Source organism: Cervus canadensis, chromosome 12 (assembly GCF_019320065.1).
Source record: "Cervus canadensis isolate Bull #8, Minnesota chromosome 12, ASM1932006v1, whole genome shotgun sequence".
Lineage (NCBI taxonomy): Eukaryota > Metazoa > Chordata > Mammalia > Artiodactyla > Cervidae > Cervus > Cervus canadensis.
The window spans coordinates 31107850-31121550 of record NC_057397.1 but is presented as its reverse complement, the minus strand read 5'-3'; the positions used below and the strand labels follow the sequence as shown (position 1 = coordinate 31121550).

Sequence of the window (13701 nt, the reverse complement as noted above, 5' to 3'; positions counted from 1 at the left end):
GTCTCTAAGACTTTTTAAATGAAATAAAGTATAAAATATAAATTAAAGTAAGATAGAAGAACATGATGTGTTTTAGTTATTGAAAGTTTTAATATTTTAAGGCACGTTTTCATGAAGCATTAGTGATGGGTACAGAGAAAGCAAAGCAAGCAGAAAACAAGCCAATTATTGATTCTAGAAACAAAATAAAAGTTGGCTTTCTTATGATTCTACTATGAAAAAGGCTAGTTAACACAATCATAAAAATATCAGTGCAGAGTATACATCAACCAACATTTGAAATATCTGCCTGCCTGTACTGTGAGAATGTGATGGGTCTTGGGAATAAAGCACAATGTCTTAGAGAGAGGTCAAGAGATGATGCTTCAAATTTAAAAGCTAAAAGAGAACTATGCAAGTATCTTCTATGTTTAGATATATAGATCTGCATGCCAAAAGAAACATCTAAGAGTTAAAAGTGGGTCCACAATAGAAGCACAACAAGAAGAAAAGAAGGACACTTGTCTTATGGTATTAATTTGCTCTTTATACCATATATGTCTATGTTTGATAAAAATAAAATAATTTTAAAATATTTACATGGTAAGGTTATAGGAAAAATACTCTCAACCTACTGAAAAATTTCTTCAGCCACCTTTTTAGAAGTAATTCAGAAATATTTATTATAATAGAACATATACTGACCCTCTGACTCAGCAATATTATTTCTGATAAATTATAATACATAAATTAAAAGACTCATAGTTATGTATATAATGTAAAAAGAGGTTTATTTTATCAGAAAGTGCATGATAATTGTTTATTTCACCAAAGAGTTTGTGGTTGTAAAACTCTGTAAATAATCTATAAAACTAAATGCACTTCACAGGGGAATAAATAAATTATGGCATATTCACACTATGGTACAGGTATGTATTTATGAAAATATACAACATAGATCTAAGTTCATTTGCATGGAGATATATCCATAACACATTTTAAAACAGTAAAAACAAGTTGCTTAGGAATGTGTACAGTTTAAAGCCAGTTTCATAAAGCAAATCAATTCCCACGTATTTTATGTTAGTTTAGACAAAGAAAAGGATGCAAAAGAATGTAAATCATTTCAAAGGATGTGAAAAGATACAAACTATTTCCGGGGGAGTAGCATATGAAATGGCTGATGGGAGAGAATCTATCTTTCTACATGTTTGTATCTTTTTCATTGTCATTATAAGCAATATTTAAAGATTTATTTAAATTAAAGAAGTAATTACTTCTATAACTTAAATATACCTAAACTAAAAACATGCATCTGTCTCCTCTGTGTTTCTTTGTTTAAGGGACTCTGGGATGGAGATGTCAGCTAACATCAGTACCCCAGTTTTCAAGCAGTGGAGCGGGGAAGCAGCGATCGTGATCAATGGTTCTAGAAAAGACCTTAAAGCATGCACCTATTACCCCACAGGTAATACCCCAGGAGTTCCCAGGGGACAAGCTCAGGCACAGGGAAGAGAAACTCAGAAGAGGAGGCAGAGAAAACTGTACTTATACCAGATCCTTCACAACACTTACTGGTACTTTTGTTAGCCCTTTTAAAAGTAATTTCCCTAAACTGCATCATTATATCATCTAACTTTTCTTAAAATTACCATATCCTATCAAATAAAAAAAATAAGAACATAGTCTTTTTTTAAAAAAATCAGTCCCAATCAACCTCCCCAGATAATCATGAGCCATGCCCCACTGCCCACCCCAGCAGACTTTACAGAACACCACTTGAATGCCCTCATGGGCAAACTCAGATGAGACCAGCAGAACTACGCAGCCAATTTGCAGAACCCTGAGAAACTATAATTTGTTGTTTACAACCATGGAATTTGGGGGAGGTTATATGTAGGACTATAGAGAAATGATATGACATCCAAGTTCTTTCCCTCAGGAACTTTCAAGAGAAACTAAGACAAATTTCTTTCTATATTTCTGTAGCTTGTGACAATGTGCTACATATGTGATATTCAATTTATCATGGGATCCAAATCTAGGACAAGGAAGGCCACAGGATAATCATGGTCTAATCAACTACACTGGATGATTTCAGAAGATGTTTTGATAACTAATGAAAGGTGATTTGGGAGTCATCAGCCCAGTTTACAGACTCCAGGTGAGAATCTGTAAAGGTTTCTAATAAATTAAAAACCTTGCTTAGGTAATACTTAGTATTAAAATTCAGGGCTACAGTTTATATGGTCTAAAAAATGTCCTCAGGAGAAATGGATACCAATAGAATGGTATAAACAACAGAACATTAATATGATCCATACAAGGTGAAACAATCTGAGATTAGGGACAGCCTGTAATATCATTGAGATAAAACACATTCCCAGATCACAGCACGAACCCATCCACAGCACCATATAAATGGTCATGCTCCATTCATTTATAAAGAGGTCACTACTTCACAAACAGCCTACTGTATACTGAGCAGAGCCTATTTTGAACAACATTAATCAAATCAGAATTAATTTAATCCTGATATCTCCACCAATAGTTTCCATCTGTGGGTCAAATAATAAACTTACTATTCCCTCCAAATGACTTTTAATATATTATTTATCCATTTCTTTTGAACCAAAATAATTTCAATTATTTAGATCTTTTAACTTTGTTTTCTAAAAATTTAATAAATGCTAGTATTCTTTCCTGAAACTTCCTCCCAAGTACTTTACCTTCATTTATAATATGTCAGGAGATTTCCCAGTACTATAGTTATGATATACCTAAAGTTGATTATAGTGAATTTATTATTTCATGTCTCTTGCCTTCTGCATTACCATACTATGATATTTCAGACATTGCATTGCCACATATATTCTCTTGTATCTATGCAATTTATGTTTTCCATACACAGTCTTTTCATTTTTTTCTTAAAATTTTAACAAATATACAGCTATTCCTCTTTTCATCAGTTCAGTTCAGTTGCTCAGTCATGTCCGACTCTTTGTAACTCCATGAATCGCAGCACACCAGGCCTCCCTGTCCATCACCAACTCCCAGAGTTTACTCAAACTTATGTCCATGGAGTCAGTGATGCCATCCAGCCATCTCATCCTCTGTCATCCCCTTCTCCTCCTGCCCCCAATCCCTCCCAGCATCACGGTCTTTTCCAAAGAGTCAACTCTTCGCACGAGGTGGCGAAAGTATTGGAGTTTCAGCTTCAGCATCAGTCCTTCCAATGAACACCCAGGACTGATTTCCTTTAGGATGGACTGGTTGGATCTCCTTGCAGTCCAAGGGACTCTCAAGAGTCCAGCACCATAGTTCAAAAGCATCAATTCTTCGGCATTCAGCTTTCTTCACAGTCCAACTCTCACATCCATACATGACCACTGGAAAAACCATAGGCTTGACCAAACGGACCTTTGTTGGCAAGGTAATGTCTCTGCTTTTTAATATGCTGTCTAGGTTGGTCATAACTTTCCTTCCAAGGAGTAAGTGTCTTTTAATTTCATGGCTGCAATCACCATCTGCAGTGATTTTGGAGCCCAAAAAAATAAAGTCTGACACTGTTTCCACTGTCTCCCCATGTATTTCTCATGAAGTGATGGAACCAGATGCCATGATCTTCGTTTTCTGAATGTTGAGCTTTAAGCCAACTTTTTCACTCTCCTCTTTCACTTTCATCAAGAGGCTTTTTAGTTCATCTTCACTTTCTGCCATAAGGGTGGTGTCATCTGCATATCTGAGGTTATTGATATTTCTCCTGGCAATCTTGATTCCAGCGTGTGCTTCTTCCAGCCCAGCGTTTCTCATGATGTACTTTGCATATAAGTTAAATAAGCAGGGTGACAATATACAGCCTTGACATACTCCTTTTCCATTGGAATCAGTCTGTTGTTCCATGTCCAGTTCTAACTTTTGCTTCCTGACCTGCATATAGGTTTCTCAAGAGGCAGGTCAAGTGGTCTGGTATTCCCATCTCTTTCAGAATTTTCTACAGTTCATTGTGATCCACACAGTCAAAGGCTTTGGCATAGTCAATAAAGCAGAAATAGATGTTTTTCTGGAACTCTCTTGCTTTTTCAACCATTCTATCAGAACCACCACTACACCAGGTAAATAGTAAAAATGCTTCAACCACATAGGAAAAACTTCAGTGAACTCTCTTTGTCATAATTTCCTTTAGTTGTGACAATTCACAATTGAAAATTACAACAATAATATTATCTTGCAGATCTTTGTAGCTATACTAGCTTGCATTGTGTGATGTGCTCTTTTTTTGTTACCTGAAAATGCACAGCTTCTAAACTGTTATCTCATGAGACCAGGACATATTTTGTACTAATCTATCCTTAAATTCTCTTCATTTACTCATTTATACTCTCATTTGTATAGCACAAACACCATCCTAGATTCTAGGAGTAAACCAGTGTGAATAAATGTAACAAAATTCCTTGTACTCATGGAGATGACATTCTATTCAAGTTCACAGTCCATTGCATAGGGTAACAGGTTATTTTGTTCCTTACAAAACTGGCCTAATTAATATACAGTATATATTTTTAAATATGTTTTAGCAATAAGTATCTTTTGTAATGAATGTTAATGATATTTATCTCATATGAAAGTTAATAACTGTTAATACGGTCTTTTTTCCTTTTATTATTGTCTTTGTTCTTTTAAAAACAGTCACTTAGAAAACTTTTTATACTTATTACACAAATATTTCTGTCAAATAATACTTCAGCTAAAAAAAATCCTTTTATTTTGAAAGTCTCTTTATTAGTTTTGTTTTAAAGTAAGAATTGTTGTAAAATTTTATCAAATACATTCAAGGATTATTTGAGATGTCAAATAACTTTTCTTACTTTATCAATTTGTATATTGTACCAACATACACATAATGGTAGTCGCAAAAGGAGAAGAAAGAACATTTGAAGAAATAATGCTTGAAAGATATTCCATGAAAACATTAATGAAAAAGAGTAGGGGTGGCTATGCTAATATCAGACAAAATAGACTTAACGACAAAACTTGTTAAAGAAGAGGACAAAGAATATTACATATTGGTAAAATGGGCAACCAACCAAGAAGATTTAACAATTATTTAACATATACAAATCTAACAGCAGAGCCCCCAAATACAAGAATCAAACACTGATATAACTGAGGGTATAGAATTCTACAATAATAGCTGGAAAGTCTAATACTTCTGTGTCAATATTGGATAGAAAAAATCTAAACAGATCAATAAGAAAACAGAGCATTTGAACAACACTATAAATCAAGTAGGCCTAATAGACATATAAGTAAATAAGTAAGTAAGTCACTCATTCGTGCCCAACTCTTTGCGACCCCATGAACTGCAGCCCACCAGGCTCCTCTGTCCATGAGATTTTCCAGGCAAGGATACATATAGAGAACAATATAAAGACAACAGTCATATGTATTTTTCTTCCAAGTGCATATGGAACAATCTCTAGTATATACCATATATATGTCAGGTCACAAAATAAGTCAAAATGTATAAACTACAGTAAAGATGGTTTCTCAGATGGGAATTTGCAATCGTAAAGCCCACATTAAAAAGCAAGAAACATCTTATATCAATAACTGACCTTTATACTTTAAAGAAGTAGAAAAGAATAGAGAACTAAACTAAACCTAGCAGAATGACATAAAAAATAAATATTAAAACAGAGATAGGTGAAATTGAGGATTCAAATGTAACAGAAATAAATCAACAAAACCAAAAGTTGATTCTTAAGAAAGAGCATAAAAATTAATAAACCTTTAGCTTGATTCACTAAGAAAAAAGGGAGAAGACTCAAATTACTAAAATCACAAATGTAACCAAGACATTACTATAGACTTTTCAGAACTGTTTTTAAAAAGAATTAGAATGTTATGAATACTGAATGCCAATAAACTACACAACCTAGATGAAATGGAAAAATTCCTAGAAAGAAACTGCCAAAAGCTACTCAAGAATAAACAAAAGATTTATAATAAGACATGGAATCAATAATCAAAAACCTCATAACAAAGTCAAGCACAAGACAAGGTGGCTTTATTGGTGAATTCTACCAAACATTTAAAGAAGAACTGACATAAATTCTTCTCAAACACTTCCCAAAAAATGTAAAAGGAGGGAAAGCATCTAAACTCATTCTATAAAGCCAGCATTTCCCTGACACGGAAGACAAAGATATAATAATAAAACAATACAGCAGCATCTCTTCTGAGAATAGAGGCAAAAATGCTCAACAAAATAGCAACATATCAAATTCAGCAGCATAATAAAAGGATTATGGAAACACAAAATAGTCAAAGCAATCTTGAGAAGGAAAAATGGAGCTGGAGGAATCACGCCCCTGGAATTCAGATTATACACTGAAGCTGTAGCAATCAATAGTAAGGTACTGGCACAAAAATGGAAATAAACATCAATGGAACAAGATAGAAAGCCCAGAAGTAAACCTATGGTCAATTAATTTACAACAAAGTAGGTAAGAGTACATTATACAATGGAGAAAAGATAGTCTCTTCAATTAGTGGTGCTGGAAAAACCGGAGAGCTCCATGTAAAAGAATGAAATTAGAACATTCTCTAACACAAAAACAAATTCAAAATGGATTAAATACCTAAATATAAGGCCGGATACTATAAAACTCTTAGAGGAAAACAGACAGAACACTCTTTCACATAAATTGCAGCAGTATCTTTTTGGATGCATCTCCTATTCTAATGAAAATAAAAACAAGAGGTGGGAGGGGGGATCGGGATGGGGAATACGTGTAAATCTATGGCTGATTCATATCAATGTATGACAAAACCCAAAAATAAATAAATGAATAAGGAAAAAAAAAAAGAAAATAAAAACAAAAATTTCTAAATGGGACCTAATTCAACTTAAAAGGTTTTGCACAGCAAAGGAAACCATAAAAAAATGAAACAAGAACCCACAGAATGGGAGAAAATATTTGCAAATGAAGCAACTGACAAGAGATTAATCTCCAAACTACACAAACAGTTCATAACAATATCAAAAAAACAAACAACTCAATCAAAAAATGGGTAGAAGATCTAAGGAAGACATACAGATGGCCAAAAAAGCATATGAAAAGATGCTCAACTTTGCTAATTATTAAAGAAATGCAAATTAAAAATACAATGAGGTATCACTTCACAGTGGTCACAATGGCCATCATCAAAAAGTCTACAAACAATAAATGTGGGAGATGGTTTTGAGAAAAGGGAAGCCTTTTACACTGTTGGTGGGAATGTAAATTGGTAAAACCACTATGGAGAAGAGTATGGATATTCCTTAAAAAACTCAAAATAGAGCTACCACACAATGTAGCATTCCCACTCCTGGGCATATGTCCAGAGAAAATCATTATCTGAAAAGATACATGCACTCCAATGTTCACTGCAGCACTACAGTAGCCAAGACAAGGAATTAACCTAAATATCCATCCACAGAGGAATGGATAAAGAAGGTGTAGTATGTATATACAATGGAATATTTCTCAGTCATAAAAAGAATGAAATAAGGCCATTTGCAGCCAACATGGATGGATCTAGACATTATTGTAATAAATGCTGTCAGACAAAGACATATGCAGTATGATATCACATATGTGGAATCTAAAAAGATGATATGAATGAACTTATTTATAAAACAGGAACAGCCTCACAGACTTGGAAAACAAACTTATGGCTACCAAAGGGGAAAGCTTGGGGGGAGGGATAATTAGGAGTTTGGGATTAACATATACACACTATTACATATAAAATAGATAATCAACAGGGACCTAATGTATAGTACAGCAAACTCTACTCAATATTCTGTAGTAACCCATATGGGAAAAGAATCTGAAAAAGAATGGATATGTAGATGTATAACTGAATCACTTTGCCATATGCCTAAAACTAATACAACACTGCAAATAAACTATACTCCAATGTCAAATAAAAATTATATTTTAGAAGTATTTATAAGCTGTTCCCAAGCAATAAAAACTAAACTTAATAAATGCACTCATTAAAAAAGGTTAAACATCATGACAAAGTGGGATTTATCTCAGGAATATAAAAGTTATTTAACATAAGAAAATTAATCAATGCAATAATTGTGTTAACAGAATTAATTTTAAAATGCACCATCATTTTTATTAATGGAGAAAAGGCTTTTGACAAAATTCAATATTCTGTCATAATAAAAACTCCCAGTTAATGAATAGAAAGGAACTTCTTCAATATGATAAAAGAAACTCACAGCTAACGTCATGTAGATTAGTAAAATAATGAAAGATTTCCCCTTAAGATGAGGAATAAGAAAGGATGCTGGCTTTCATCACTTACCTTCAACACTATAAAATTTCTAGCCCAAGCAAGTAGGCAAGAAAACAAAATAAACAGCATCAATATTGGAAAATGAAAAATAAAACTAACACTACTTGCAGATAAAAAGAATAGCAACTTACTTTAAAAAATGAACAAAGGACTTCAATAGACATTTTTCTAAGGAAGATATACATATGGCCAAGAAGAACATGAAAGGACGCTCAATATCATTAGTTGTTATAGAAATGTAAGTCAAAACAACGAGATAACACTTCATACCCACTTGTATGCTATAATATTTTTGTTATAAAAAAAAGTAACAAATGTTGGTGAGAATGTGGAGAAACCAAAAACATTTATATTGCTGAGGGAATGTAAAATAGTACAGCTTCTATAAAATACAACTGCAATTCTCTCCAGTTAAAACATACAATGTGACCCAGCATTTCCACTTCAAGGTACATACTCAAAATCATGGATCATGAGTATTCAAACAACTACCTCTATGTCAATGTTTATAGTAGGACTATTCATGATAGCAAAATGTAGAAATAACCAAAGTATCCTAAAATAAACGGATGAATAAACAGAATGTAGTCTATCTATACAATGGAATATGATTCAACCACAAAAAAGAATGAAGTTCTATTACCTGCTGCAATGGGAATGAACCTGAAAATATTACGCGAGGTAAAATAAGTCAATCACAGGAAGCTCACACATCATGTGATTCTATTAAGATGAAAGTGTTAGTCACTCAGTTCAGTTCAGTTCACTCGCTCAGTCGTATCTGACTCTGCAACCCCATGGCCTGCAGCACGCCAGGCTTCCCTGTCCACCACCACCTCCCAGAGTTGACTCAAACTCAGGTGCATTGAGTTAGTGATGCCATCCAACCATCTCATCCTCTGTCGCCCCCTTCTCGCTGAGTCATGTCCAATTCTTTGTGCCAGGCTCCTCTGTCCATGGGATTTACCAAGCAAAATTACTGGAGCGGGTTGCCATTCCCTTCTCCAGGGGATCTTCCTGACCCAGGGGTCAAACTCAGGTGTCCCCACATTGCAGGCAGATTCTTTACAGCCTGAGCCAATCAGAATAGGCAAATTCAAAGAGACAGAAAGCAAGTTTCCAGGGGCTGGTGGGAGGTAGAAATGTTGAGTGACTGTACAGTTTCCTTTTCTGAGGTGAAATGTTTTGGTAAGAAAGAGGTTATGGTAGCACACTATTTTGAATGTACCAAATGCCATTTGAATTGTACAATTCAAAATGCTTAATTTTTGTTATATTATTTTAACCTAAAAAAGTATATTTTTGAGTGATTTGTTATGAAGCCATGGTAACTAGAATATCTCTAAAACATTTTTGACTCTCCAAGGTCACAGTGTTACACTTGTACATTTTATTTTAGACATTTCATTGTTCTTGTTTCTATCTGTAGGTCTATGACCCATATCAGATTGATTTTCAGCATGAATTAAGGTACGAATCAACGTGTGTATTTTTCCATATGAATCAATGTGTGTATTTTCCATATGAATATCCAATGTTGAAGGGACTGTTTCTTTTCTTACTGTATTGCTTAGATGTCCTTGTAAAAAACCATTTGACTGCATATGTAGGGGTTTTTTTTTTACTTTTTATTAAGGTCAATTGATCTATTTTTCCATCCTTTCTCCAAAATCACACTGTCTTGATAACTACAAGTTTTATAAAAAGACTTGAAGCCAGGCAGGGTAAATTCTCCAAGCTAGTTCATGTTTTTCAAGATTGCTTTAGAAAATCATGGTCGTTTGCCTTTCCAAATCAATTTAAAATAATACAGTCAATTTCAAGGACCTGTAGAGATTGGATAAAGATTGCACTTATTTCAATAAGAGGTTACTATTTGTTTCTCTGTTTCCTCTTTTCCTGTCTTTGTTTTGGTAGACTAAATCAAAAAAATTGGGGCATCCTATTTTAATAAACTTATTAACATTTTATTTATTCTTTTTCATGCTTCTTTCTAGTGGTGCTTTATATATTACAACATACAATTGTGACTTACCAGTCTATGTTCAAAAGATATTCTATTATTTCAGGAACAATTTATGTTTAAACAATATATTTCTAATTAATAACTCTGAATCCTATAATCTTAATGTCATGTTTATTATCTCTATATATAATATTAAAAATGCATGAGACTGTGTTAATAATTTTCCTTTAAAAAGCTAATAGTCCAGTGGAGCCAGATGTTAACAGTAGGTCACCTGAAGAGAAAAGATATTAGATGCCAGTTCACCAGTAACATTTTGTGCCTACAGAACATCCCATAAACAGCAAAGTCTCTGCAAAATGATGGACCTTACAGCATTCTGTCCTCTAAGTGCTGAGATCCAGGACTTGGCTCTTTAAAATTAGCAAACTCTAGGGTTATGTATTTGGAGAAGGCAATGGCACCCCACTCCAGTACTCTTGCCTGGAAAATCCCATGGACGGAGGAGCCTGGTGGGCTGCAGTTCATGGGGTCTATGAGTTGGACATGACTGAGCGACTTCACTTTCACTTTTCACTTTCATGCATTGGAGAAGGAAATGGCAAACTGCTCCAGTGTCCTTCCCTGGAGAATCCCAGGGATGGGGGAGCCTGGTGGGCTGCCATCTATGGGGTCGCACAGAGTCAGACATGACTGAAGCAACTTAGCAGCAGCAGCAGCAGCAGGGTTATATATTAATATTTATCGTCGGGAAAGAATGAAGACAGACAGACAGACATTACAAAGAATAGACAGAGAAATGTGAGACTGAGAACTGATTGATTTCATTTATTCCTTTATTCTTTTTTTTCATTTAACACTATTCATTGAGCCAGGAACTGTACTAGATATTACTGGGAATATGGTTATGAACAACACATTTAAATTTTAAACTTCTATGCCTTTTTTAAATGTTGGGACCAAATATTATACACCAACCTGGTGAAGCAGTATAATTTAGCTAAAATAATAATTTTAAAAGAACATTTGCAGTTTGTTATTTGTATTACTTAACATAATTCTCACTAGAATTTTGTGGCTGATACAATTCTTTTTATGAGTGTCATTGTATAAACAAACAAACAAAAAAACTCAAGGAGTTAATTTCAGTTATTTTCACAAATGTTCCAAATTCAGAATCCAGTTAGCACATAATGATTTTTCAAAATTTTCAAACAAAGATAAGTATTTTATACCTATTCCTTTCTCTGTTTAAATTAAAATCACATATCTCAGTCTGCAACAAACACAAGAAACTGATGTTTAAGAACAGCTTTCAGGCTCTTTTGTCTTCCAAGAATAACTGACTTGCAACAAGATCCTAAGATATATGACATGTTTATGCATATGTGGTGGTAACAGAGCAATGGAAGAACTTAGCAGCTAGAAAGGCAGAGAGAAAGGAGGAGAGGCACTGACAGAAGAGGTACTTATTGTGGGAGAGAACAAATATACAACCTTCAGTAATAAAGGAGCAGGACTTCAGAGAGATTCTGGATGAAGGATTTTTTTTAAAATTTTATTAAATGTTTTGAAAAGAAACCTTCTTTGCCTTCCCTCTAAAAGATTTAATTTGTTTTTATATCCTTTATTAAATGTAGGGTTGGTATTGCTCTGAACATGATAAAATACTGCAACTGTTCCTGAGAGGCAAGGGACCTGCACCATGAAGTTTACATTCTTAAAAGAATATTATACTCAAAGGTCTAAACCAATCACATATGCTTGAGAATATATGTTAATGCTAAAACAAATGTGAAATTAATTACAATTAATAGGCAGAAATATCAGAAACAAACTTGGTTTCAATTCTTACCTTTTCTTCACTTTACTAACACATACTTAATATACATTAAGTTAATATTTAAATGACAAATTTCCTTACATGATTTTGATTCTGGAGATGGTGGATAAATATTAGACACAGCAAGGTCACTTTTTGACTTTTTAGGCTTCTTTGCACTTAACTGCCAGGGTTTATCATAGTTTCTGAAATCTCTTCTTGTTCCTTTATGTTCTGTCGAACAACAACAACAAAAAAACACAATAAAAACAATAAGTGATTTCATGATTGATCAAAAATTAAATCCATGAATTAATTAGATATACCTAGCGAAAGCTATGCTGCCTTGTATCAAAATAATGCAAATATCCCAGATTATTACTTGCTTTATTTGTCCTGTAAACGTGAGTTCTGCATTTGATATGAATTAGTTTATATATTAATGTGATTAAAATGATGTTAAGCTGTGAAATTATTTGAAAGTCTTTTTAAGGCACAGATTACTTAAAATAACATTCTATAAATGGGTGTCATGGAATAAAGCATTGTATTTTGCTGTAAATAAAAACAACTAAATGTTTAGGTAAATTTTACTCATCCGATGTTACCTTATCTGTTATTCATTATGACACGTAAAACCACTGGTGCACACATACATTTCCACCACAGTATTTGTTAGGGAAATTAAATAAATAGACTTGTTTACTCTTTAGAGACAAAACAGAACAGGCCTCTGACCTTGCTTCTAACCTTCCTGGACACAGCCCTGACTGGGAGTGACTGCGAATGACTGAATGCCTGCCGGCTGTGAGTGCAGGACTTGCAGCACCACAGATAAGATGCAGGGATGGGGGAACCTTGAGATTGTGTAGCCCCTGAAGAGGGCCTGAACAACCAAGTCCCAGGCTTAAACAACAGCCCAAATTTTACAAGACAAAACATTGTACAGGAGGCAGTGATCAAGGCCATCCCCAAGAAAAAGAAATGCAAAAAGGCAAAATGGTTGTCTGAGGAGGCCTTACAAATAGCTGAGGAAAGAAGAGACGCTAAAGACAAAGGAGAAAAGGAAAGATACATCCATTTGAAAGCAGAGTTCCAAAGAATAGCAAGGAGAAATAAGAAAGCCTTCCTCAGTGATCAATGCAACGAAATAGAGGAAAACAATATAATGGGAAAGACTGGAGATCTCTTGATGAAAATTAAAGATACCAAGGGAACATTTCATGCAAAGATGGGCTCAATAAAGGACAGAAATGGTATGGACCTAACAGAAGCAGAAGATATTAAGAAAAGGTGGAAAGAATACACAGAAGAACTATACAAAAAAGATCTTCATGACCCAGATAACCACGATGGTGTGATCACTCACCTAGAGCCAGACATTCAGGAATGCAAAGTCAAGGGGGCCTTAGGAAGTATCACTATGAACAAAGCCAGTGGAGGTGATGGAATTCCAGTTGAGGTATTTCAAATCCTAAAAGATGATGCTGTATAATGATGATTGCTGCACTCAATATGCCTGCAAATTTGGAAAACTCAGAAGTGGACACAGGACTGGAAAAGGTCAGATTTCATT

General features: G+C 34.2%; 1 protein-coding gene across 5 annotated transcripts in view; it reads right to left on the bottom strand.

The window, feature by feature from the left end:
- Positions 1-13701, bottom strand: part of C12H8orf34 (chromosome 12 C8orf34 homolog) — a 340089-nt gene that overhangs the window by 252161 nt on the left and 74227 nt on the right. For all 5 annotated transcript variants that reach the window (XM_043484015.1, XM_043484017.1, XM_043484016.1 and 2 more), the window contains exon 3: positions 12228-12359. In XM_043484015.1, coding sequence (XP_043339950.1) covers positions 12228-12359 — 132 coding nt within the window. The remainder of the gene's footprint in view (positions 1-12227; positions 12360-13701) is intronic.